The 26,977-nt window shown below is 42.3% G+C and overlaps 1 protein-coding gene across 2 annotated transcripts in view; it reads left to right on the forward strand.

The window, feature by feature from the left end:
* Window positions 1-1,182: 1,182 nt before the first annotated feature.
* LOC139156750 (fibrinogen-like protein 1) overlaps window positions 1,183-26,977 on the forward strand; it is a 35,405-nt gene continuing 9,610 nt past the window's right edge. Inside the window, exons 1-5 of one of the 2 annotated variants that reach the window (XM_070732762.1) lie at window positions 1,183-1,213; window positions 13,040-13,129; window positions 13,721-13,931; window positions 19,151-19,310; window positions 25,136-25,233. In XM_070732762.1, coding sequence (XP_070588863.1) covers window positions 13,049-13,129; window positions 13,721-13,931; window positions 19,151-19,310; window positions 25,136-25,233 — 550 coding nt within the window. In that variant the 5' untranslated portion in view covers window positions 1,183-1,213; window positions 13,040-13,048. Of the gene's footprint in view, window positions 1,214-4,221; window positions 4,305-13,039; window positions 13,130-13,720; window positions 13,932-19,150; window positions 19,311-25,135; window positions 25,234-26,977 lie in introns of those variants that run through there. The other variant, XM_070732761.1, reaches the window with a different exon arrangement.

Consider the following 26,977-nt stretch of genomic DNA (forward strand, 5'->3'; position numbering starts at 1 on the left):
TTTCCCCGATAGTAAGATACCCCCGATTGTAAGACGGTATTGCCGCCTCCCTCTCATCTAGCTGCCTTGCCGCAGTCGGAGCTCCCGCTCGTGCCGCAGCCAGAGCCGCGCCGCTTCGGCCAGGGCCGCCGCCTCGACCGCCGGGTGGCCCAAGCTCTGGGTGCAGCGCGCCACCGCCAGCTGGCACCAGGCTGCGTAAGGGAGACTCTCCTGGGCGCGCAGCTCCCTCGCCAGCGCCGCGAACTGCTCCGACGCCTCCGACACGTTGGGCTTGCGCAGGAAGCGCTTGCGGAGCTTAGACGACACCAGCCGGTAGCGCGTCAGGAAGTCGCCGCCGGCTCCAGTGCCCGAAGAGGCCTCGCCCGGGCCGAAGCCCGAAGACGAGCCGGCCCCGGTGCCCGGGACAATATAAGACATACCCCGAAAGTAAGACATAGTGGGGCTTTTGGGGATAATAAGAAAGTAAGACACTGTCTTACTTTCGGGGAAACACGGTAGATAGATTAGATAGATAGATAGATAGATAGATAGATAGATAGATAGATAGATAGATAGATAGATAGATAGATAGATAGATAGATAGATAGATAGATACCCTGTTTCCCCGATAGTAAGACACCCCCGATTGTAAGACGGTATTGCCGCCTCCCTCTCATCTAGCTGCCTTGCCGCAGTCGGAGCTCCCGCTCGTGCCGCAGCCAGAGCCGCGCCGAAAGTAAGACATAGTGGGGCTTTTGGGGATAAAAAGAAAGTAAGACACTGTCTTACTTTCGGGGAAACACGGTAGATAGATTAGATACATAGGTAGGTAGGTAGGTAGGTAGGTAGGTAGGTAGATAGATAGATAGATAGAGATAGATAGATAGATAGATAGATAGATAGATAGATAGATAGATAGATAGATAGATAGATAGATAGATAGATAGATAGATAGATCTCCTGCTTCTGGGGCTCTTAATGTGTTAATCGCTTGGCCTCACTGTTAAATTGGATCATTACCTCAGTCTGCCCATCCTTCCTCCCCCCTCTCTTTCAATATAACATTTCTGTTGTTTTCATCGGCTTTAAACGTGTTTTTTTTTTAAATGGAATTGTAAACTGAGTTGAGTTGGGCAGCCGTAGAAATTACTTAATTAAAAATAGAAATTAACTTAACAGGTGCAATCGGATCACAGCAGGAAAGGGAGGAAGATTCGGGAGTTTCCACCCTGAGGTATTTTTTTCTCTCCTCTACTCTTTCCTAAATAAACTAAGATTGGGGGATGGGGTTACTCATCGGATCGGGGCTTAAAGGGAAAAGGGGGCACAAAGGAAGCGCTTCTTTCCGTTTCCACAGACAGCAAAAGTGCCCGGCTTCCCAAGCGAATTGGCTGCCGGGCCGTGAAGGGCAGCCCTTTTGCGCCCGACCACATCACGTTCTACTTTTAAAGTATACGGGGGGTGGGGGGGGGGAGGAGATCTGGACGGCACAAATCAAGTTCCCGCCGGGCTTCACGCTCACCTGCGGTGACACCCCTCTCCCCCCCCACAAGGCTCTCCGGATTTAATACCACGGGGCCCCGGCCTGGTACTTTCGGGCTACGAGCAGCGGCAACCTGAATGGCTGAGAAAAGCCGCCCGTTTGGGGGCGCCTCCTCATGCTGGCTCGGCTGCGACTCCACCCGACGGGGACTCGCGCCTGCTTCCTGCCATCACTGGCGGGAAAGGCGGCGGAATGAGGCGATGGCGGCTCCCCCGCAAAGTTCTCTTGTGGAACGCCGTTGCCATGGCCGCGCGTGGCTCGGCTCAGAAGGCGCCCATTATCATGCCCGCCTTCCCTCCCGCAGAACGGCGCGAAAAGTCTTTTTTCCTTACTCGAGGCGTTCGGCTGCCTCTGGAACGCTGTCCCGTACTCTGGTTTAATATAACTGGATTTTGTTAACCGTGGTCTTGTTTTGAAAACACACACGCACACACACAATTGACTGGGGCTATGTAATCCTAAAAACTATGACACAAAATGGATTACTAACATGTAAGCCACCCTGAGTCTAAGGAGAAGGGCGGCATAAAAATCGAATAAATAAATAAATAAATTACTTTTGCACCACATAATAAGATATGGGATTTTCATATAATATGCCAAGCCATAAAACTTGATTGGCAAGCCATCCTTCAAAAATAAATAAATAAAGGGAGCACTCAAATAACACATCCTTGGTCTGAATGAATGAAATATTCTCATGGAATACTTTGTTCTGTACAATGTTGAATGTATAGTGTTGGTGAACCTTTTTGGGCACCAAGTGCTGAAATGGAAGTGCATGTGTGCACCAAGAAGATGGCTTTCAATTTTCCAGCGTCCACATGCGCACCAGCCACCTGGCCTTCCGGTTTCTGGTGCATGTGTGTGCACAAAGACCAGCTGCACACACCAGAAACCAGAATATCATTTCCCAGTGCACACATGTGCACCAGACAGCTGCTCTTCTGGGTTCCAGCACTCCCACGTGCATAAAAATAAGCTGGCCGGCATGCCGGAACCCAGAAGAGCAACCAGTGACAACACATGTGCCCAAAGAGATGGCTCTGTACCACATCTGGCATGTATGCTATAGGCTCTAACCCATTTTGTTCATATTAGCCTTATTTACAACAAGAAAATAATATTAACAGTAAGGTGGTACAAATAACACTCAGCTCCCAAAAGTTCTCTAAATAGTTTTACTACCGGTAGTTTCTAGACTGACATTAGAGTGAATGTCATTTGACTTCAAGGAGGAAGTCATTTCTATAGGAAAACATTGGGGAACTATTAAGAGAATTTGTTAGAGAGTATTCTCCAGATTACATAGATAAGTCTTATTGCCAACAGCTGCTCAAGACCAAGGTCATTATGCATAGACTTGGCCATTGTGGTTTGTAAAACTATGGCTTATGACTGTAATCAGAAACCATCAACTCCAGTTTTATTTTTGTATCTTCAGATCTCCCAAATTGCACTGCTGAAAAGTAGATTTTGTCAACATGATTTTCTTCTTCACTTCTCACATGCCTAGAATAGTGGATTAAGCCTGCTACATTAATTTTTAAAGCATTTTAATTTGGTAGCTAAATCACACTCTCCCTGCAGCAATGAGCAAAAAATGATTAATAGTTTTAATTAAATCATTGCCATGATTTTGGAAGCCAAATTTATTTATTTTAAGTGTGTTACTTAGTCCCAAAAAAGTTTCCCGCCCCTTGGTTTAGTTATTTGTTTACACAATTATTTGAAACTGTGGGTATGTGTTTATTGAAGTCAACCTCAAGAGATACTGTAACTATTCAAAAATTAGCATTAGCATTCAAAAATTCCTAGAATAAGTGCCATTAAATTAACCGGAACATGGGGTTTATGTCAATCATTTATTTCAATATAATAGGTACTAAAAACCTAACCTCCTTTCAACAAAATACAGCCATACCCATTAATTAATTACAGCAATTTAAATAGGATTTGGAGGAGTGTACCTGTCCTGGCCATTCTTGATCTGTCAATGGCTATGAAATTGATTCTGGGCCAGCTGGGGGGGCTGGGAGCAGCAGACACTGACTTCTTCCATTGTTGCTTTCAGTTGGTGTTTGGGGAGAGATTCAGCCTCAGCCCTTTGCTAAAATTGTACATCTCTACCCCAGGCCATCCAGATGATGCTGTTAAAGGGCTTTCTCAATGCCTGGAAGTTTTCCATTTCTAGATAGGGTTAAAATGTGTAGGGAATGAACTTGGAGGACAGGAAGAAGATTTACCAAGATTTAATTAAGATAAATAGAACTTGAATATGGGCCAAGAAACTGACTTGATAAAACTGTATTACATGAACATAAATGACTAAGAGAATCATAAACCTGGATCTCTCACTTCTAGTGCAATACTGTATCTTAATATGTACACCACACTGATTTTGAAAAGTATTACAGCAACATAGAGAATTTTGGCCTTTATTTTTCATGCTCTCTCTTTTTTTCTTCCCCCTTCCTATTCTCTTTTTCCAGTAAAAGGAAAATAACTCAGATTCTCTTCTTTCTGCACATTGAGGCACCTATGTCATTTAAGAATTTTTCCTAAAATACCCAGAATTTGTGCCCTTTATTGTCAGTAGAGGGAGCTGAAAGCATTTCTAATAAAACATTTTTTGTTTTTCTTACATAATAAATTTATAATTGTTGACAGGGTAGGGAGGGAGGAAGATAGGAAAACATGCACAATATCTCTACAAAAGCAGCAAAACTCATGCATGTTCAGTTTCTCAAGCATTTGAATGCATCAAACCATGACAAATAGGGTAAGCTTTTTTCATTTACATCTTTCTACCACATTTGCATATGTTCATTTTCAATTTGTTTTATCTTTAAGTATATAAAAAAAGCTGTCAGATAGTTTTATAGCACTTATGTTTACAGCCTGTGAATATTTCCTAATTTGTTTATACAATTTGAGGGAACGGGCTAGTGTGGCTTAATGGTGAAGAGGACACCAGGCTAGAAAATAGGAAAGTGAGCTAAAGTCCCATATTAGTGATGAAAGCCAACTGGGTGATCTTCAGCCAGTCACTGACTCTCAGCCCAATCCAACTCAGAGAGTAGTTGTGGGTAAAATAGAAGGAGGAATGTGTGCTGGTCATGTTCACCACCTTGAGTTATTTGTAAAAATAATAAAGGCAGATATAAATAAAAGCTGACATTTACCGTAATCACTTTTAAAAAATAAACATATTATTGTAGCATTTTTCCTTGGTTATAGTAATTCCAAGGCTCTGCTGTATATTTTTCAATGGATCAAAATATACTGCTGGACTTCCAACTTTTCTACACTACTATATAAAAAGTTAGGGGGAAGCACAATTTATAGTGGTGGGTGGTGCTTAAGGGAATGCCAGGAGAAAAATGACTGCGCTTTGTATGAAGGAATTTGGTCTTAACTCTGGTTTCATTAAGGTCCTATCTTATTAACTCAGAATATACATTGTGGACTAGAGTTTGCATTGGTTAGGACAGAATTAAGTTGTTTTACTGTTCTGCTCACTACAAGATATTTCTGAAGCAGCTGACACTGACTTAATATACCAATGATTTAGGAACAACCTGTCAATATGTTATCATTTGAAAGATCTGACCTGAAAGTATAGATATGGCCTATGTCCAGTCTGTGAAATCCTGTACTCCCATGTAAGTGTTTATTGAATGTGAAGTCAATATTTAGTAGTAGCTGGAAAATGTGTACAGGAAAGCCACAAGAATTCATGTCTACCACAAGCTTATTGATTGAATTCATAGCATAAACATATATATGTTTGCTATGTTAAGGAGGATTTCTTCTGATAAGTATGCAGTATAATGAATGTCTAAAGTAAATATTGCTGTAGGCAATTCCATATTTACAATCTGGAAGATTAACACCAGTGAGTTGCAATACAGATTCATTCTCTAAATTTGCAGAAACATCCAGGATCTATTTTTATTATTCACTGATTTGAAACAGATGCTGGTCCACACTATAACGCTTCGATCCAGCTAAATATTTCTGTCCTCAATAACAAGCCAAGTTACTCAATTGGGGTGCGGTTTGGTATGTTTATTGCGACCAGTTTCTATCCAAGCTGACAGCTGCTGAAGTTTTGCTTGCCATGCAGCCAGTAAGAGACAGGAATACCACTGTCCACATTGTTGGCAGGATGGAAGAAACAAGAAAAATAAAAAAGAAAAGAGACAGAGAGAAAATATTAATATGTAATTAATTTTCACATAATATTTAAACAAATGGTCAAATCAGCTACATTCAATTCTATAGCATTAATGGCTAATAATCTAGTTCACATTTTGAAAGATAGAGGATAGAATTTCCCTAATTTTCTTTCCTCTTGTGTGTCGTTATTCTTTCTTCCTGTGGTTGTTGTCCTTCTTGTTGCTGCATAGATTTAGTGGAATTGGTTACTAGCGCAAATGCTCCTATTTATTTTACACAGTGGCTGATTTCCCAACTCCACTTGATAGGACATGGGTCTGATTAGTGCAACTACTTTTGCCTGGATCCAGGCAGGGTACCCTGCGTGGTTATGGGCATAGACTGGATCTCCTTCTACAAATGACCGGAACTGCCTGGTCGAATCTAGGGGTGTCTCTGTGTTATAGTTGGGGTGCAGCCTATATAGCTGTGACCTTAACTTGCACTCTGTTAGTAATTCTGCTGGACTGTGATTCATGGTTGCTCTAGGGCAGTGATGGCAAACCTATGGCACACAAACCATTGCTCTAGCTCAGCTCCAATGTACACGGGAGTGCCGGCCAGCTGATTTTTGGCCATACCTTTTCTAGGTTTATTTCTTTCCTAATGGGTTTGCACGCATTATTTGCTTTTACATTGATTCCTATGGGGAAAATTGCTTCTACTTAAGAACGTTTCTACTTAAGAACCTGGTCACAGAACGAATTAAGTTCTTAAGTAGAGGTACCACTGTACTTGCCTAGGCTTCCGTTGAATACATCCCCAAACTCAGTTAGCAGGTCCTTTTTGGATGGCATTGATGCCGGTTATCCCTAATCCCAGGGGTTTGAACCATTCAGGTGCCCAACAGGCTAGATTGGTTGCTATCTAATACAGTCAGCTTTAATCGTCCACAGAATTCTTTAAATTTGACTTGCACTGTCACTTTCCCCAACACTGGAATGTGTTTCTCTTGGAAGTCATTTAATGTGATTCTCTGAGGCTGAAGTTTTTCTTTTTCTATTGTTGGGGTGAGTTCCTTTATGGTTTGCTAGGATACGATGGTGAAGAATGATCCTGTGTCCAGCTCCATGATACAAGGGAGCCCTTCAGTGTGGCGGGTGATATTTATTTATTTATTTATTTATTTATTTATTTATTTATTTATTTATTTATTATTTAGATTTGTATGCCGCCCCTCTCCGCAAACTCGGGGCGGCTCACAACAAGGCATAAACAATGTAATTTCACCTTCTCTTTGTTGTCTGACATACAATTTATTTTGGCTCACCATTGGCAAGGCTATCGGGGAATAGTGTTCCTTTAATGTATTTGGTATGGTTGTCCACTCTATGGTTTCTGTGTCCTTCGGGGCCAATAATGCTTGGGCCATCCCATAAATCTTAGGTCCACAATAGCTTAGGAAAAGTGGCCCTTTCCTCTTGTCCAGTAGGTCTTGATAATTCTTCACACCCAGGAACATTCTAAAATGACCCCTATAAGATGACCTTTTCTCGATATTCAGGTCGAAAGGGGTTGGTGCTGGTATGGATGCTGTTGCAAGTGGAGGAGCATTTGCAGTCATTGTGGAGAGGCCAGTGCAAGGTTCTTTTTGTTGCGAAGATGGCCACTGACATCATGCTATGGATGGTCAGCTCTTTGTCTAGTTGTTCTCTTCAAGATCCCATCTTCATCGCAAGTGTTAAGTGTGGGTTTGAATGAAGAGGCAGGACTCCACTTACGGTTCAGCACTTTATTTAGTGGTTGGAATCTCTGTAAAAAGCATGCTGGATGACAGACAGCACCCTCTTTTAAAGGGCTCTGCCAGTCAGACCAGCCATTGACAGCTTTGTATTTTCCCGCTGCTTAAATAGACCAATGAGTGGCAGGTATGCTAATTCAGCTCCTCCCTTTGAATATCTAACAGAAACCACTGTATCTTCTCAACAGAATGAGAACTTAAGTCTGAAATTTCAGCATTGCTAATTATTGGGGATGAACAGGTCTTACAGTTCCTCAACATCTGGCAAGCACATTTTTCCTAATCATGTTATATGCAGTACAGCTCAATTAGCCTTTAAGATTTTACTCACATGCTGAGATATGCAGTGTCTTGGATTTGTTTTCAAAAAATATGTTCTGTTCAGGAGTATGCAAGTAATATACATGAGTAGGGAGCAAGAGAACGTGTAAAATGGTGAATGTATCGTCCTGATCTGAGCCCTGCCCCTTTTGTATGTACAGTTATGTCAAAAGTATGGTCAAAGGAGTAGGGCTTGAATTGTGACTCCCTACTTGACATCTTGCTTCTTTTCATATTTCTGCAATATTGCACACCGTGCAGATATTACTGATGTAATTAAGATGCCTTTGTGGTTAATGTGCTGGAACACGTATGGTCAAGTCAGGATACTTTAGATCTACATTTCAGCTATCAATGGACACACAGAAATAAACCATATTTAAAACAAAAAAGTTAAGAAGGAAATAAAAAGACATGAGCACATTCTCTTTAGCAGCCAAAAGCCAGATAAGCAGAGATTATCACCAGACAAACAATCAAGCAAGCCCAAAACAATACCCTAATCAAAGAACTACCAAGGAGAAAACCATAATTTGAAGGTTGATTCAGCCTTCCAATACTGGGTGAGCAAACTACAAGAGCAAACCCCACAGTCACTTGTACTGATGATATTACCTAGTTGGTTATTGAAATGTTGACGATCAAGCAGACAAGCTCAGAAGTTAGGTTTTTATATTTGAAGTCAATTTGCTTAGTTTCATTCATAGCATTATTTGAAAGCTGTCCTCTACCTTTTCTTATTTTTATTTTATAAATTCATGCTATATGTTGCCTTTAATATATTAATATTATTCTAAGCCTGTTTTCATGTAGAAGAGTGGGGAGTAGGAGAGAGGAAAAATTGGCTGGCTCAGACTATATATTGCATGTAAAGTCCCTCCTGATTGCACACATAATATTCTAAGCTAAAACTATACATATTTTAAACATCATGATATCTGTACTTGGCCAGTATGTTCAGTTTGCGCTCAAAACCTCTGAGATCAGTGAAGCAACTGCCTTCTGAGAATATTGTTGTTTATGAAATAGGCTGAATGATAATATTACTTGTTAAAATTTCATATTTTTTTAAAACGGAGCACATTTATGTAATGTACATTGTTGCCAGAAGAGTAGATGCAGATGCTAATTGGTTTAAATGTTATTCAGAGTTTCATGAGTAAAATAATAATAGATCTATTGTAATTAGCTGAGAAGTGATTTACTCTGAATTTTGTTTATTCCTGGAAAAGGGAGTAATTTTGGCAGGCACAGTTTGAAGGGCTTTCAGAATTTCAAAATGGCTATCTTGGAAAAGAACAAAATGTTCTGAGTGTGTTATGATGACAATGTTTTGGGTCTAATCACAGAGTACAAAGGTCTACTCCGGCCGTACTTTTTTTTCTGCTCAGATACAGTTTCTGCATTTTTTGTAGAGACACAAAATGTGTGCGTTTTAAGTTTTTTTTATATAAAAACTTTACCAAGGGAACCCATAAATGACTGCAGTTATATGCTCTTACTCAGTACAAATGTGGTTTGCATAATATCTGAAATAGTCCATGGTTTCAGTCAAAATGTCTAAAACATTGGCAGAAATATAAATTTGCATCCTAGACAAGAAGGCTGCAATCATCTAACCACTTATCAGTGGAAAGTATTTACACATATAGGCTTATCTATAAGCTGTCAGATGAATGGATTCAATCATGTAATTGATCATATAATGAGTACAGTACTACCGTGTTTCCCCGAAAGTAAGACAGTGTCTTACTTTCTTTTTACCCCCAAAAGCCCCACTACGTCTTACTTTCGGGGTATGTCTTACATTGGAAAAAAATTGAAAGTGTCGCGTTCCCGAAGGCATCTCCCCAGAGTCCAGAAGGGCAGCCGCGGGACAGGAGCCTCGTGAGCCCTTTTCCAAGTTCAACCTCAGGGCTCCAAGCGGCGTGCATGCGTGGAGCCACAGACGCGTGTCGGGGAAGCGTGTGTCTGGAGGGGAGGAGCCGCTCTGCGCAGTTGGGCAGCCCCACCTGCCTGCCGGAAAGGAGGCGGGCGAAGGAGGGCGCAGCTCCGGCCGCTCGCCTTGGAGCTGGTCGGCCTCGCTGACCGCTTGCAGCCGAGCCTCGGCAGGACTCGGTTGCTGGGACAAGCGCCTTCGCTGCAAGCTGCCGCCCGCTCGGCTCGCTTCGGACCAGCGCCGTCCTTCGCTTTGCCAAGCCGGGGAAGAAGCGGTGGCGCCGCGGCAAGGCGAAGGCGAGGGGCGCGCGGGGAGCTTGGAAGCGACGTCATCGGGCTTCCCCCCCCGGCAATACCCCCGTGTTTCCCCGAAAGTAAGACATATGTCTTACTTTCAGGGTACGGCTTATATTAGCCGACCCCCCTGAAACCCCCGATACGTCTTACAATCGGGGGTGTCTTACTATCGGGGAAACAGGGTATATACTTGAAATAGGGAAGCATAATAAGGGAGGTGCATGGAACCTACAGAATTCCTTATGGGCTATTGAGCTGTGGTGGTACAGTGATTAGAATGCAGTATTGCAGGCTAACTCTGCCAACTGCCAGCAATTTGATCCTGACCAGCTCAAGGTTGACTCAGCCTTCTATGCAGAGCTGGATTACAACTTACCTTGCTGCTGGTTCGCTCCCTCATTTGCCGCATGGGCGTACCTCATAGTTGCACACATGTGCATGTGCAATAATGAAAAATCCAATAATAATAATAAAAACAAATCCAAAACAAAAGAGATGGCAACCACATTTGCAATGCCAGAACTCAGCTTCTGTGCATGTTCAGAAAAAAAACAAATTCCCCCCCCCAAATTTTTTTTTTTTTTAAAAGATGGTGGCACCCATGGACTGGCAACAACCGATCTGGTTCGGGGATGTCATTGTGACATCACTGGCGGGTCGCTACTTGTTTGGGCAAACTGGTCCAAACCGGGAGGAACCCACCCCTGCTTCTATCCTTCCAAAATTAGCAAAATGAGAACCCAATATACTGACTTTGTAAACCACTTAGAATTGTAAAGTGCTATGAAGTGGTATATACGTAAGAGCTATTTCTATTACTATAGAAATAATAAACCATAATGTGGTTAGTGTAGTTTTTTTATTTCTATAATGCGTGGACGTTAACTAATGTATTTTGATTTTGTATCTGTTTCTTAAGTAGATTTATTTTGCAGAAGAATTTAAAACATTAATGCTTAATGGTACATCATATGCTTATTTTCATTTTAACTGTCTATAAACCCAGTACAGTGGTACCTCTACTTACGAACCGAATTCGTTCCGTGACCAGGTTCTTAAGTAGAAAAGTTTGTAAGAAGAAGCAATTTTTTCCATAGGAATCAATGTAAAAGCAAATAATGTGTGCAATTAGGGAAACCGCAGGGAGGGTGGAGGCCCTGTTTCCTCCCAGGAGATTCCTAGAGAGGCCCCATGGAGGCTTCTCCCCACCTTTTCTGGCCCCATTTCCTCCCAGGAGATTCCTAAAGAGGCCCCACAGAGGCTTCTCCCTGCCTTTTCTGATTACAGTTTCAGAGGCTCAAGTTTTTAAGTGGAAAATAGTTCTTGAGAAGAGGCAAAAAAATCTTGAACACCCGGTTCTTATCTAGAAAAGTTTGTAAGTAGAGGCGTTCTTAAGTAGAGGTACCACTGTACTGTATATCAGTATATGAAAATGTTTCACTTAGTCAACAGGTCCTCATACAATACTCATGAGACCATGAATAAACCTATGTTTTCTTAAACTGGGCTCTCTTAATTCCAGAACCAACCTGAGAAGTTAAAAATGACTGGACAATGCTTACTTGCAGGGTAGAATTGATGGTCAAAATAATGAAGACCCCTGTATGTAAAATATCCCTCTCTTCATACAAGGATGGTTTTTCACCCTAATGGGATGCCCCTAGCAAAGCTAAACAAATAAAACAGGAAGCCCCAGACAAAACAAAGTTAGTAGGGTGAATAATAAGTTATGATCTGTTGTGGTTTTCATATTATATTGGGCATATTCAATGGTGTTTGAAACATGATTACCATTTTGCATTTTGTGCAAAAACAATTTACTGATTGCTATTATGAAGTTGAGTAATTGCCTGGCAAGCTGTCACCAAGATGACTACAGCCAAGCCCAGAAAGTATACATTTCTGTATAATGCATAAGTGCACCAGTGTGCCTTCCGTCTCCAGTCGTAATGTTTCTTTTTTACTAGTATCATGTATATGAATATTATTATGGAGCATATGCATATAATATCCAATATTATCTTGAAGCATATGCACCAAGACAAATTCCTTGTGTGTCCAATCACACTTGGCCAATAAAGAATTCTATTCTATTCTATTCTATTCTATTCTATCTTTGTATACCACCAATACGTACTTGACAAAACAAACAAATAAAATAAATATCAGGTGGTCAGCATCTCAAAGCCTTAGGTTCATGCATCTTCCCCAAATCACATTAAAGTTTACACTGAGTTCAATGTGTGAACACAAATATTTAGAGATCAGCTAAGCAACCAGTATGGCAACATATCATAGTGAAAGTCCCATGGCTGCTATAGCAAATAAAAAAGGAAGTTGCTTTTTTCCTTGTGTTCCTTTGGCTGTGATGTTTTATATCTCAATCACTTTGGAATAGAGTCAGATAGCAATACTGTCTGCCTATAAATCTAAGGACTGCTGTGCTGTAGCTGGAGATGATTTGAGTAGATGAATAAACAGCAAGAAGTCGAGGAGAATCTGAGGCTCACTTGCACACCAGACGAACTATAAATTAATCTGTGTTCCGTTAGAGAATCTCCAAGCAGAACCTGGCATCCAAATCTGCAGAGGGTAATTTTATGACAGCAAGCTTGGTTTCTGTCTTAACAAACTACCCAAGAAATTTTAATTATAGGTTTGTGTCAAAGCAAATAAAAATATTGTCTGCATCTCTGCTGCCACCCAGTGGGAAGTGTGTAGGAAATGCAAAATGTTAATGGCAAAGCACAGCAGCAAAACCAAAACTAATAGTGCTTTCCTCTTTTTTAATGCTGCAAAGAAATAGAAAATAAAAGATGTAAAAAAAGAAAAGAAATGAAACTGCCCAAAATACATGCTTTAACTAGTTATCATCTAGAGAACCAAGGGAAAGAGAGAGCATGGATAGATCTCTCAGTGTCAAAAAGGGAAGGGTTAGAAAATAAGTTATTGTCAGCATGTAATGTAAGATATCCCTGTCCTTCCCTTTCACCTCCCAGCTCTGTCAAATGAATATTCCAATGATTCAGCTGCTTCTACTGCTGTTCCTGTTTCTTGGACCATTTTGTTCGCCTGCACCACGACTCTCGGTATGTAGAAGCTGGATATGTGTGATGTGTTTTCTATTAACACCCGGAAAAAAATCTTGAGTGGCTGTAAAATTGCTGAATATTTGGAAATTTTCTCAATTCAAGGAGAGTTTGCTTTTTTGGTTTGGTCAACACTGAAGCCATTGCTGAGGATTATAATAGTCTAAACATTTACATTTAAATCTAAATGTATAATAAATACATCTTTCGTTCATTTGTTGAATAATAAGCAATTCTCTGTTGTGGTTTATAAGACTTCAGTCGGCTCCCTTTTTCAATTATGCTGCCTTCAATATGAAAAAGTCCTACATGGTATGGACATGCCCACATGCCCATGGGCGGACAACCCACATACGACACACACACACACACTGACCTAATCCTACTGGCATCCTATTGCCAAATAATCATAACTCCGTTCCGAGTCTTTGGAGAGGGGCAGCATACAAATCTAATAAATAAAATAACTATCATATATTGAACAAATACACAATCAAGGCTGAGGATCATGTTAGGAACCTTTATCCTATGCTAAACACAAAGTTAAAAATAGATGTGTTCTTCAGGCAAATATTTTCCCCTTACTTTCAGAAAAAGGAGGAATGCCTCTTAGAAAACAGCAAACTACAGAAGAAGTTGAAAATGCTCCAAGATTTATTCAAGTTATGCGAATTTCAGTTGAAAGACTTGCTGGGGAACAACTATCACAGAAGAAAAAGCAAAGTTTTCTCTGCCAGGAAGACGATATCTCTGGATATATTTTTGCCCACAACTAGTGGAAGTCTCTTAGTCTATGATCAAGGTACATTATTTAGGGGATATATCTGTATTTCTTCAGAATGATTTTGTTAGGATAGCCTTCTTTCGACTCTTAGTTTTCAGGCATATTATGAAAGTTAGAACATTCAGTGGATCGACATGCCCTCCGAAGTTGTGGGTACTCCAACAGTGGAGGTACTGTATATAAGAAGAGATTGGAAAACTATTTGTCTGAAATTATATAAGGCAATGATGATGAACCTCACATGGAGTCACATCTGCTGTCATGCCAGCCATTGCACTAGCTCAGCTCTTACAGGCATGTGTTTGCTGGGCAGCTGATATTTGGCTCACACAGACCCTCTGAAAGGGCATTTTTATCATCTAGAGAGCCTCTGAGGGGATGGGAGATTCCATTTTTATCCTCCCCCGGCTTCAGGGATGCCTTTGGAGCCTGGGAAGGGCAAAACACGAGCCTACTGGGCCCACCAGAAGTTGAGAAAGAGGCTGTTTCTGGCTCCCTGAGGGTCTCTGTGGGGCAGGGGAGCTGTTTTCACCCTCCGCAGGCATTGAATTATGAGTGTGGGCACTCGCACTTGCGCGATAGCACACGCCCTTCGGCACCTAAGGGGGGGGAAATCGCTAATATAGAGTTTCTTGATTGAGCAGTGTTGGCCCAGAAGACCTCCAAGGTCTCTTCCAACTATTATTCTATTATTTTATTATTCTGTTCCAAACATCCTAAGAGTCACATTAGAGGAGAAGTGAGGATTTGTAGTCCAAAATGCCTTGAGAGCAATTAATTGGGGATGGCTATATTGATCAATGGGAACCCACATGATTTGCAGCAAACATTTAAAAAAATGTATGATGCAGATGAGTGTGGCTTTGGAAATTAATGCAACAAAGGTATATATACTGTACCTGCAGTTCACAAGGAAAATGGAATATACATCATATCTCTTCTTCAAAACTCATCAAACTTGATGCATTTTGAAGCAGAAATCTTATCCTGGTGCTCATCTTTATCCTGCTAGTCCACATGCAAGGAAGAACCGGCCTGATACCCAGCTACCTCGTGACTGTTTATTTCTAAGCAGTGGGTTGGCGTGTGATTGCTGAATGTTTACAAAAGAATCCAGACGAGATGTTCGGGCAAAGAGAACAGAAAGGTTTTATTCTCTTTGTGTATTCAAACGTTTTTTGGCCAAAAGCATTGGTGACCCCCTCACGAGGCAACATCCTACAGAAGCGAGATGCTGGTTAATATACCCTGATTGCAAAAATACCCTCCCATTCCTTGTCAGCTCTTCTGACAAGGCGGGTAACAAACTACAGAAACATTCCTTTGTATAGTGATACATTTTTATCCAACGCAATGAATTTTGCTGAGTTTAAAGAAACAAGAGTTATCTTCAAAAGGAGACTTCATTCAAACATTACTTAGCTACATTTCTAATTGTAACAGCCTCTCACGCTTGCAATATGTTCTCACATTCTGACAAAAACAAAATCTCAGCATTTCTTGTCGGCATTTCTTATCGGCTTGAATTCCATCCCAATTTAATTTACAGAGACAAAACTTAAACTCTTTTAGGTTCTGCTTTCAAGTGAAAGACCTATTTCAATCTTCTAGCCAAAATAGTGGGCCATGTAGTAAGACCCACGTTTTTCTCAGTACCCGTTAGTTTTAGTGTTTGACGTGTCTTCCATAACGAATTACTGATGGGAACCGAGGTACCACTGTATGACTGAAAAGTTTAATTTATATATATTGACAAAATATTCACTAAAGATGGGAAAAGGAGAGATTTTAAGCAGTATAAATCAGCAGTAAAATCTACTTACCTTCCCTACTGGTTCAGAAGTGTGTGCTTTTTTCACCCTCTGCGCATATGCAGAAGGCTTTGCGCATGCGCAAAAAGGTTAAAAAAAGAAAGTGGCGACGTCTGGGCAGGTGGGCAGAGTTGCACGCTGCTGCCACTACTTCTTCTGCAAATCACCAGTGCCCACCGCTACTAGTATGTATGGCTGAACTGTTAGCATTTTACCACTGGTATAATTCTTGATAGAAAGGTGGCTAGTATGGTGGTACCTCTACTTAAGAAGTTAATTCGTTCAGTGACCAGGTTCTTAAGTAGAAATGTTCTTAAGTAGAAGCAATTTTTCCCATAGGAATCAATGTAAAAGCAAATAATGTGTGCAAACCCATTAGGAAAGAAATAAAAGCTCGGAATTTGGGTGGGAGGAGGAAGAGGAAGAAGAGGAGGAGGACAGTCACTGCCGAAGGAAGAAGGTGAGGTAAGTGCCCCCCTTTGCCTTTCCGCGCCCAGACGCTCCAGGAGACAACCTCGCGCTGGGTGTATGGGAGGCAGCGCGAGGGAGTCACCACAGGGAAATGGTTTATTCCCTCCCCAAGCACCCAGAGAAGGGAAAATGCTCCGTTCGCTCTGGGCTGCCAAAGCCTCCTTAAGTGCCACCGAAAGGCTCCTCTGGCAGCCCAGAAAGCCCGAGATGTCCAGGATTAAAGGGGGAATGGCAAGAAACTGGCCAGGCCTTCGTGCCGCTCTCAAATTTCCTGGGAAATTTTTCCGGGCTCTGGTTCTTAAGTAGAAGATGACTCTTAAATAGAGGCAAAAAAATCTTGAACACCTGGTTCTTATCTAGAAAAGTTCTTAAGATGAGGCGTTCTTAAGTAGAGGTACCACTGTAGTACTATGTAATCAGTTGGAAGAAAAGAATGCTTGTAAAAGAAATGAAAACGTCTGTAGAAGAATGAAATTCTGCCTATAGCGTGAGAGTTGGGTAGGTCTTAAGAAACATAAAAGCAACCTAAATATAATAGGAATGGATTGTTCAAGAAGTGAATGCGGTGAAGCCAAATATAAGACCAAGAGTGGTTGGTGAATGAGTATGAATCAAGTATAAAAGGGAGAGTGACCAGTCTGGAAGAAGTGTGTTGAGGTAGCTTTGACTGACAGAATGAATGAGGATCTAATAACTAAAGGAATGCACTGCCATATATGAAAACAAGATAAATAGATTGAGACAAAGACTCAGTAAAGTGTTTGTTGGGTCCAATGGATAAAACTTTAAGAAAGAAAGAAGTGGGAAGTTTAGTAGACGGTGTATAAAACTAAGTATGGATGGCGCAGAAACAAGAATGGTTCACAAGGACAGAAAAATATAATGAGTGCTTTAAATGTAAACTATATTTAGCTATAGTTCTTTGCTTTCATTTGTTTTAACTTTGCAAAACTTTGCTTATCTGCAAATGTAATCGCACAAGAAATGTTTATTCTGGTGGTTGATCTGAATCTAGTAGACGTTGCCACTGGGAAGGCATGTAGAAAGGCAGCTTCTTCAAATTATGTCTTGATAACTTGAGAATTTGAGAGAAAGATTATGCAATTGTTTGTTTTAGATTTAGAAGGATCTTTTTTCAGAGAAGGGATCTATCCACTTTAATATTGACTGTATCACAGTGGAAGTATGGCTTTTGAAATCTTTCTCAGAAAGGGGAGGGCAAAAAACGGGCCTACCAGAAGTCCGGAAACAGCCCATTTTGGGTTTCCGGAGAACTGGGGAGGCTGTTTTCGCCCTCCCCAGGCCCCAGGAAAGCCTTCGAAGCCTGAGAAGGGTGAAAACAGACCTACTCAAAGTCTGGAAATGGGCTGTTTCTGGCCTCTGGTGGCTTCTTGCTCAAAATGGGGCAAGGGGGTCATGCACACATATGTGTGTGGGAGGGGGAACGAGGGGCATGGGAGCATGAGTGGGGGGCAAGGGTGGCATTTCATTAGGGGTGTGGGCACACGTGCATGTGCTATTGCACACATATGCATTATTATTATTATTATTATTATTATTATTGTTATTATTATTATTACTATTACTATTATTATTAATTAGATTTGTATGCCGCCCTTCTCCGTAGACTCGGGGCGGCTCACAGCAATAATAAAAACAATATACGGTAACAAATCTAATAATTAAAAAACTAAAAGAAACCCTTATTTAAAAATAAAACACACACACAAATATACCATGCATAAACTATATAGGCCTGGGGGAGATGTCTCAATTCCCCCATGCCTGATGGTAGAGGTGGGTCTTAAGAAGTTTACAAAAGGCAAGGAGGGTGGGAACAATTCTAATCTCCGGGGGGAGCTGGTTCCAAAGGGTCAGGGCCACCACAGAGAAGGCTCTTCCCCTGGGTCCCGCCAGCTGACATTGTTTAGTCGACAGGACCCGGAGATGGCCAACTCTGTGGGACCTAACTGGTCGCTGGGATTCATGCAGCAGAATCCTGTACCCTGCATGCTTTCGCCACCAGAGGAAAAAAGGGGTAGCCATCACTGTCTTGAGAACCAGGGATGAGATGGAAAGCAAAGTCCCTTTGCTACTGGTTCAGAGATGCATGCGTGCATGCACAGATCGCCTGTGATGATGTCCGAGTAAGTGGGCGGAGCCTCTTGCCACCACTACGGAACCAGGGTGAACTTGTAGCACTGCTGGAGAGTCTCCAATGACCTGAGCTGTGAGTCGCCTAGCCAGGAGGATGTAGTGGCCAAGTGTGGCATCAAGGAGACTCAAATTCAAGTCTACCTTCTGGCATGGAAGCTCAGATGGGTGATTTAAGGCCAGTCGCTCTGTCCGAGCTTTCCTCAGAGGGTTGTTGTTATGGATTCCATCAGTAAAAAATGTCAACTGGTGGGGTCTAGGAAGAGAGCTTTCTCATCTGTTGCCCCTGCCTTATGGAATATCTTGTACTCTGAGATAAGGCAGCCCCCCCACTCTTGTGGCCCTCCAAAAAGTCTGGAAACCTAGCTCTGCCACCTGACATGGGGATCTGGGAGAAGTAGGCAACCCTTGAATGGACGGGGGCTTAAGGGCACTTTCTCTGCCTTTTTAGACTTTGCTTCCAATTTTGTTTTAAATTCTGTTTCTAATGCTGTCTTTTTATCTGGTTTTATGGCTTTTATTTATAAATCACCCATTCAGAAAGTGAAATGGGCAGTGTATGTAAATAAATCAATAAAGTGGGAGGAGGAATCGTTACATATCATCTTTATTTCTTCCAGAGAAAATGGGATATTAAATAAATGCATATAAGATTTAGATCTATAGTAACATCCCATGAATTTGGGGCAATAAAGGGTTTTTTTATATAAAAAAAGATACACTTTCCTGTTCTGTGCAGGATTGCTGGATGTAGTTCCAACATTTGGAGCTATTGTTGATTTGCTTTGATGCTTTGTTTAGATTGTGCCATGCTGTTTAACAGAGGAAAAAGAGAAAGTGGGTACTATAGAATTAAACCGCAACAAGACAGAGAACCTTTTCTTGTGTACTGTGATATGTCAGACGGAGGCGGTTGGACGGTAATTCAACGGCGGTGCAACGGCAAAGAAAATTTCTACCGGTAAGTTTTTTAGCGTACTTAATAGCTCACCTGGAAAGGCACTACAATTTCTTTATACGTCTTCCCAAATTAAGAAATGCCCCCACAAAAACGTGCATAAAATTTGCTATGAATCACACACACAAACCCCACACACATTTTAAAAAATATATTTCAAAGTGAAATGCAAGAATACATATCCCCCATCTAGAACTAAATCCAGTTCTCAATTTTTCTCCAGGATTATGGGATTTTAAAGCCAAATTATATTGTTTTATAGTTGCAGGTTTATCTGAAGACCCAGCAAAGCTGATATTTTCTTTTGCAACACAGTAATTCTTCAGGAGTTGTAGATCAACTGTTTTCCGTGACAAAAATTCTTGTTTTAGTTCCAGGATCTGAGTTTTGGTGTTGTCTCTGTACTGTCCCTCCCACCTTCCTCTATTCCAGCTTCCTTAGGAGCAAACAACTAACTGTGGTTAGGGATTTTCAGTTATGTATTTGATTACACAAATGGCATTCTTTATTTTCCCAATATTCACGAAGGCTTTAAATGAAGAAGGCAGCTATACAACCAGAAATATGTATTTTTTTTTCCTCAGAGAAACAGCTTAAATTTTTTTTTCAACAAGGCACAAACAAATGCAAACATTGTAAAGTAGAAATTGGAAGGCCCTAGAAATGGATTTTATTTCACTGAATACCAAGCACAGAAAGAATAATGTTGTTAACCCTGTGTCTCTGCTGTCATTCATGAGGGAGGACAATGGACAAAATTTTTGATGGTCTTATTTTTTCAGCTGTGGATGAACAGTCATTGACTCATAGTATTCTCTTTACCTGTTATGAAGAAATTAGGAAGTTTTCACTCCAGTCCGACAGGGAAGTAAAATAGGAAAATTCTGATTGGTTCCCTGCCGGATTGGCTCCCCATTTAAACCCCCTGCCTTTTGTATATGGTGCTGAAAGTTATTCCCTGTTACCTAATAAAGAGCTGACGTCACTCCACTAGTCTTTAGTATTTAACTATGTTGAGTTATCTCCACAATTAATGATCAAGTATGATAACATACTTGTGGAGTATGTTATCTCCACAATTAATGTTAAAGAAAATGATGATTAAAATTAAATACAAACTCTTTTCGTGGGGAACTGGAAAATATAAGTGATGTGGAAATATCTTCCACCATCTTAGTTTCTGCCAGTCTTCAAGTCGAGTCTCCTCTAGTTTGAGAAGTAACAAGCTGCCGTTCCTCAGTGTACAGTGGAACCCCGACATACGAGCAGCTCTACTTACGAGCTACTCGAGATACGAGCTGGGAGAGTAGAGAAATTTTTGCTCGACTCACGAGCTTCCATTCGGGATACGAGCCGAGAAGAGCCGGCCTGGCTTGCTTTGCTTCCGAGCTGATGCAGAGCCGAATAAAGCGTCACGCCCCTCTGACGCTTTCGGCAGCTTCCGAAGCGATGCTGGGCTCTTTTGCCGCCAAAAGCGTCAGGGGGGCGTGACGCTTTATTCGGCTCTGCAAAGCAAACCAGCCTGGCTCTTCTCCGTTCGTATCCAGCGCTTGGTGAGTCCTTGGCTTCTGCTGGGGGTGGGGGGATCTGAACGCTTTCTGCTGGGGGTGGGGGGATCTGAACGCTCTCCCTGGCTGGGAGCACTTTCGCTGCGAGAGAGGGCTTTCCCGAAAGGGACGGAGAAAGCCCTCTCTCGCAGCGAAAGTGCTCCCAGCCAGGAGGCTGCGAGAGAGGGCTTTCTCCGCCCTTTCGAGAAAGCGCGCCTGTCTGAAAAGATCGCTGCCGGTCTGGTGGGGTTTTGCAGCAACCTCCGAGCAACCTGGGCTCGGAGGTTGCTGCAAAACCCCACCGGACCGGCGGCGATCTTTTCAGACAGGCGTGCCGATTCTCCGCTTTTAGCAGTGAGCGGAGAATCGGCGCGCTTGTCTGAAAAGCTCGTAGCTGGCATGGGGGGATTTTCCATGCCGGCTACAATCTTTTTAAACAGATGCGCCGATTCGCCGCCCACCCGGAGTGAGCGGAGAATCGGCGCGCTTGTCTGAAAAGCTCGTAGCTGGCATGGGGGGATTTTCCATGCCGGCTACAATCTTTTTAAACAGATGCGCCGATTCGCCGCTCACCCGGAGTGAGCGGAGAATCGGCGCGCTTGTCTGAAAAGCTCGTAGCTGGCATGGGGGGATTTTCCATGCCGGCTACAATCTTTTTAAACAGATGCGCCGATTCGCCGCTCACCCGGAGTGAGCGGAGAATCGGCGCGCTTGTCTGAAAAGCTCGTAGCTGGCATGGGGGGATTTTCCATGCCGGCTACAATCTTTTTAAACAGATGCGCCGATTCGCCGCTCACCCGGAGTGAGCGGAGAATCGGCGCGCTTGTCTGAAAAGCTCGTAGCTGGCATGGGGGGATTTTCCATGCCGGCTACAATCTTTTTAAACAGATGCGCCGATTCGCCGCTCACCCGGAGTGAGCGGAGAATCGGCGCGCCTGTCTGAAAAGCTCGTAGCTGGCATGGGGGGATGTTCCATGCCGGCTACGATCTTTTTAAACAGATGCGCCGATTCGCCGCTCACCCGGAGTGAGCGGAGAATCGGCGCGCTTGTCTGAAAAGATCGGAGCCAGCATGGAAAGCCCCCCCATGCCGGCTCCGAAACACCGGGCACCCCTCAGCCGACGTCTTTTCCCCTCAGCCCTCGGGTTTGCACGCATTAATCACTTTTCCATTGTTTCCTATGGGAAACAATGCTTCGACCTACGAGCTCTTCGACATACGAGGTTCCTTCCGGAACCAATTAATTTCGTATGTCGGGGTTCCACTGTACTGAAAAGCTCCCATGAAAAAGAGACAAAGTGATGCAAATATAGGAAAGCAGCTCACTGCTTAATTTCTACAGAGCTGCAACAACCCAATGTCTACTTTGCTATGACTTCAAATGCATTGGAATCTAACTTTGCTACTGACCACAGCCAACAGTACGAAGTCAGGCAGGTCCAGAGCTACAGTATTCTTGACTAACGCAAAGTTCTTTTACAGTAATTTCACATCGTAAATATGAAAAGAAAGGGGGAAAATGAACGAGAGGAGAATGACCTTTATTCCACCTTCTCTTAACTGAGAATATGGATATTTTTTGAACTTCTATGTCTGACTATCTCTTGTCATATAAGAGGGGGGAAATATAATAATCCACTTATATTTGAAACTTGTGCTTGAGAGCCAGTTTGGTCTAATGTACAAGACACTAGGCTAGAAAGCAGGGGACTCTGAGTTCTAGTTCTGCTTTAACCATGAAAGCCAGCTGGGTGACCTCCGGCCAGTAGCTCACTCTCATCCCAACTTACTTCGCAGGGTTGCTGTTATGGAGAGGCAGAGGAAGGTGTGTTGGATATGTTCACCTTTAAAAAAAAAAAAAAAGGTTTTTTTCTCCACAGTGTCCATGTATACATCAATACATATACAGTGGTACCTCGGTATTCGACCATAATCCGTTCCAAAAGTGTGGTCGAGAACCGATTTGGTCGAGTACCGAATTAATTTATCCCATAGGAAATAATGGAAATGGGTTTAATTGGTTTCCAGCCCCTATTTCCTTTATTTCCTATGGGATAAAGAAATGAGGTCTAAGCACTCCAAGCTGTAGTTAGGGTGGGGGCAGTTTTGGGGGGGGCTCCTTTCCTCAGTGGTTCGTCTTCCCTTTAAGCAGTTACACCAACTTTCTCTTTCCCGAGAGTAGCGACGGCAGCAGAGGCTTTCTTTAGAGCAGTAGCAGCACCGGGAATGTCAGAGGCTTCCCTTTCTCATCTCATGTTCCCGGCGCTGCTGCTGCTCTAAGGAAAGCCTCTGCTGCCGTCGCTACTCTCGGGAAAGAGAAAGTTGGTGTAACTGCTTAAAGGAAAGGAACCCCCCCGAAACTGATGATATTGCAGCCGCCCCACCCTTCCTACACCCTTCTGCTCCAAGCTGTAGGGAGTGGGGGGGGGCGGCTGCAATACCGGCAGTTTCGGGGGGGCTCCTTTCCTTTAAGCAGTTACACCAACTTTCTCTTTCCCGAGAGTAGCGACGGCAGCAGAGGCTTTCCTTAGAGCAGCAGCAGCGCCGGGAACGTGAGATCAGAAAGGGAAGCCTCTGACGTTCCCAGCGCTGCTACTGCTCTAAGGAAAGCCTCTGCTGCCGTCGCTACTCTCGGGAAAAAGAAAGTTGGTGTAACTGCTTAAAGGAAAGGAGCTCCCCCGAAACTGCCGGTATTGCAGTCAGATTCCGACTCCCATTCCTTCTCACCCCGTCCCCTCATTTCGGATAATAAACAAAATTTTCTGTGGCTGTTGTTTGTTCAGATACCGAAGCAAATTTTTGCCGAAAATTTTGTTCGGTATCCGAAATGTACGAGAAAGGAAGCGTTCGAGTACCGAGGTACCACTGTACCTTAAAACATGTCAATAGCGTACATAGTTATACATTTTTATCCAATAAAACATGAATCAATATCCTATTTTTGCACCTATTCTGTGCTGTTATTTATCGGTCTGTTTTTCTTCTTGTCTTTACACTCCCCTCCCTCTGTCTCCATCTCCTCCCTCTACCGTCTTTCTCCTTCTCTCTCTCTCTCCCTATGTCCCTCCACTCCTTCTTTTCTCCCTTCCCTTTCTACTTCCTCTTTCTCCCTCTTAACCTTCACCTGAGTGATCCTAATCCTAACTCATTTAGATTGGTAGTGTATTCCCATACAGCTTAAAACTATTGGTGTCTCTTCTAAAATCATTATTTTGTATAATTTCTGTATTCATTTCATATAACTGTTCAGTTCAGTTCTGGAGACCTTACCTACAAAAAGATATTGACAAAATTAAACGGGTCCAAAGACGGTGGAAATTCTTAAGTATAGAACTTATCAGGAAAGACTTAATGAACTCAATCCATATAGTCTGGAGGACAGAAGGAAAAGAGGGGACATGATCGAAACATTTAAATATGTTAAAGGATTAAATAAGGTTCAGGAGAGAAGTGTTTTTAATAGGAAAGTGAACACAAGAACAAGGGGGCACAATCTGAGGTTAGTTGGGGGAAAGATCAGAAGCAACATGAGAAAATATTATTTTACTGAAAGAGTAGTTGATCCTTGGAACAAACTTCCAGCAGACGTGGTTGGTAAATCCACAGTAACTGAATTTAAACATGCCTCCATCCTAAGATTAACATATATCCATCCTAAGATAAAATACAGGAAATAGTATAAGGACAGACTAGATGGACCATGAGGTCTTTTTCTGCGGTCAATCTTCTATGTTTCTATAACTCTTTATTCTATGAATATGCTGTTATTCTAATGCTGCCTCCTCAAAATCTAATTTTGTCATCTGGGTCTACCACCATTTATTTTCTATTTTCTTCTCTTTTAATCATTCTAATTTGATTTCTATGGATATTCATTTTTTATCTAGTCATAAAATTTCATCCATATATTACAATATTCTGTATCTTCCTTACCTTTAATTTTCATTGTCAGTCTATTCATCTCTGCCCAGTCCAAGATTTTCAGTTATGTTCATCTTCTTGAGTTATTTGTAAAAATAAAACAGCTGAGATATTAATGAATAAATAATTAATCAAACAAAAAATTAGCACAACCTAATTGGAGGCTTAGAGGCAATCGGCTGGTAATCAGAGGGAGTGGCCTGAATACATATGATTTAAAAAAAACCTTATGCACACTATTTTGAATTCTATCGTGAAAGAACAATGTGATGTAAAGGTAATACTGTAATTATTAAAATATTATAATCACATATTATTTAGCACTACTGAGCCTAATACTTAAACATCTCTTTGTTGCAGAGAATGGCTTGATTACAAAGAAGGATTTGGACAATTACAGGGCAAGGATGATGAATATTGGCTTGGCAATGATAAGATTTATGATCTTCTTTTCAATGGTAAGGATACCTACTTATTAATTTATACACAGATAAATTAATGTTTTGTATCAGCCCACTAGTGAATGTAGACCTTTAGATTTCTTCATTTCTTTTATGATATTCTGGAAGAGCCTATTAAGAATAAATTATGTATAATAGTACAAATATATTTGGGCAAGAGGTGGTATTCAGCTGGTTCGCACCAGTTCACGCGAACTATTGGTGGAAATTTGGCCAAGGTTTCACCACCTAACCCTAAAGTAACTAGACGTCCCGCTTTTGGCGGGACAGTCCTGCTTTTTACCAATTTGTCCCATATCCCACGGCGTTATTAAAAAGTCCCGATTTTTTGAAAGACATACATTGATTGCGTGAAAGACATACGTTGATTGATTCCCTGGATTTGATTGCCTTGGAGCCGCAACACTCCTTTGATGCCATGCGATCATGTGGCATCACCGTGGGTCCCTTTGTGTGTGCCCAACAGCGCGCACGTGAGAGAGAGAGAGAGAAAGAGAGAGAGAGACTGGGCGTGCTCCTATCTGGCATCCCAGTGTAAGAAGGAACCATGAAAGCAGAAGAGGCAAGCTATTTTGCTCTACCCCCTTCTCTTATTGCAGTTTCCACCTCAATAAAAGGACCAGAAAAATCTGTAGAGATTTTCCAGTTGTCCCCCCACCCCCCTCCCCACATCAATGGTGTCCCGCTTCACTGAATTTATAATATGGTCACTTTACCTAACCCCCAAAACTTTATCTTTAGACTATCCACTGTTGACCTCACCTGATTCCTAAGAGGTCAGTAAGGGGCATGCAGAAGTGCACCATTGTGCCTTCTGTCCCCTGTCCTAATGTTTCTATTTTACTAGTATCATGTAATATATACATTGTTATATCTTTGCATACCACCAGTATGTACTTGACAAAACAATAAAATAAACAAACAAACAAACAAACAAATAAATAAACCACATCTCTGAACCAATCCCTCTGTCATCGCTCCCTCACCCCACCCACCATGTTCATGAGCACCATGTTCTTTACGCAAGCAAGACCAATGGGATGCACATGAATGAAGAATATGGTGGTGATGGCACACCAGCAGCTTTTTCTGCGACCTCTTGTACTGTTCAGCGGGTTAGGGAGGCTTCTTTGCCAGCCGCTTTCCAGCAACTGCGGCTGGCTGGGAGCCACTGAAAACTCCAGTCTGTTTGCCTTCTGGACTCTAGGCTAGCTGCTATGGAAAGTAAGCAACCCGAATGAAGAGGCAGTGGTAGGGGGGAAGTGGGACTAGGGCTGGGGCTGGGGCTGCTAAAGGAGGGAAAATAGGTACAACTGGTGAAGGGAGGGAGGCAAGGGTGGGCTACTGCCTGGACAGGTGGCATGCAGTGGGGTAGTGAAAATGGAGCTCCACCACAGAGTACCCAATTTGCACTGAAAGGTGTTGAAAGAAAATGCAGGGCATCCTGCATAAGCCACGCCCACAGTGTGGTAGTAAAATTTTTGGTAACCCTTCACTGGAGGGAGGGGTTAGATAAATTCCCCCCCAAAATATTATTTTTTATTTTTATTATTTATTACTTAGATTTGTATGCCGCCCCTCTCCGAAGACTCGGGGCGGCTATTACCTTTTCTTGTGGGTGTGGCTAGGTGGGGGGGTCACATGACTGAGTGGGTGTGTGCATGAGTGATGGCCACGTTGGCCACGTCCACTCAACCACATGCCCCTCAGCCATGCCCACCAAACCAGCAGCAATTTTTTT

This window comes from Erythrolamprus reginae, chromosome 1 (genome assembly GCF_031021105.1).
Source record: "Erythrolamprus reginae isolate rEryReg1 chromosome 1, rEryReg1.hap1, whole genome shotgun sequence".
In the NCBI taxonomy this organism is placed as follows: domain Eukaryota; kingdom Metazoa; phylum Chordata; class Lepidosauria; order Squamata; family Dipsadidae; genus Erythrolamprus; species Erythrolamprus reginae.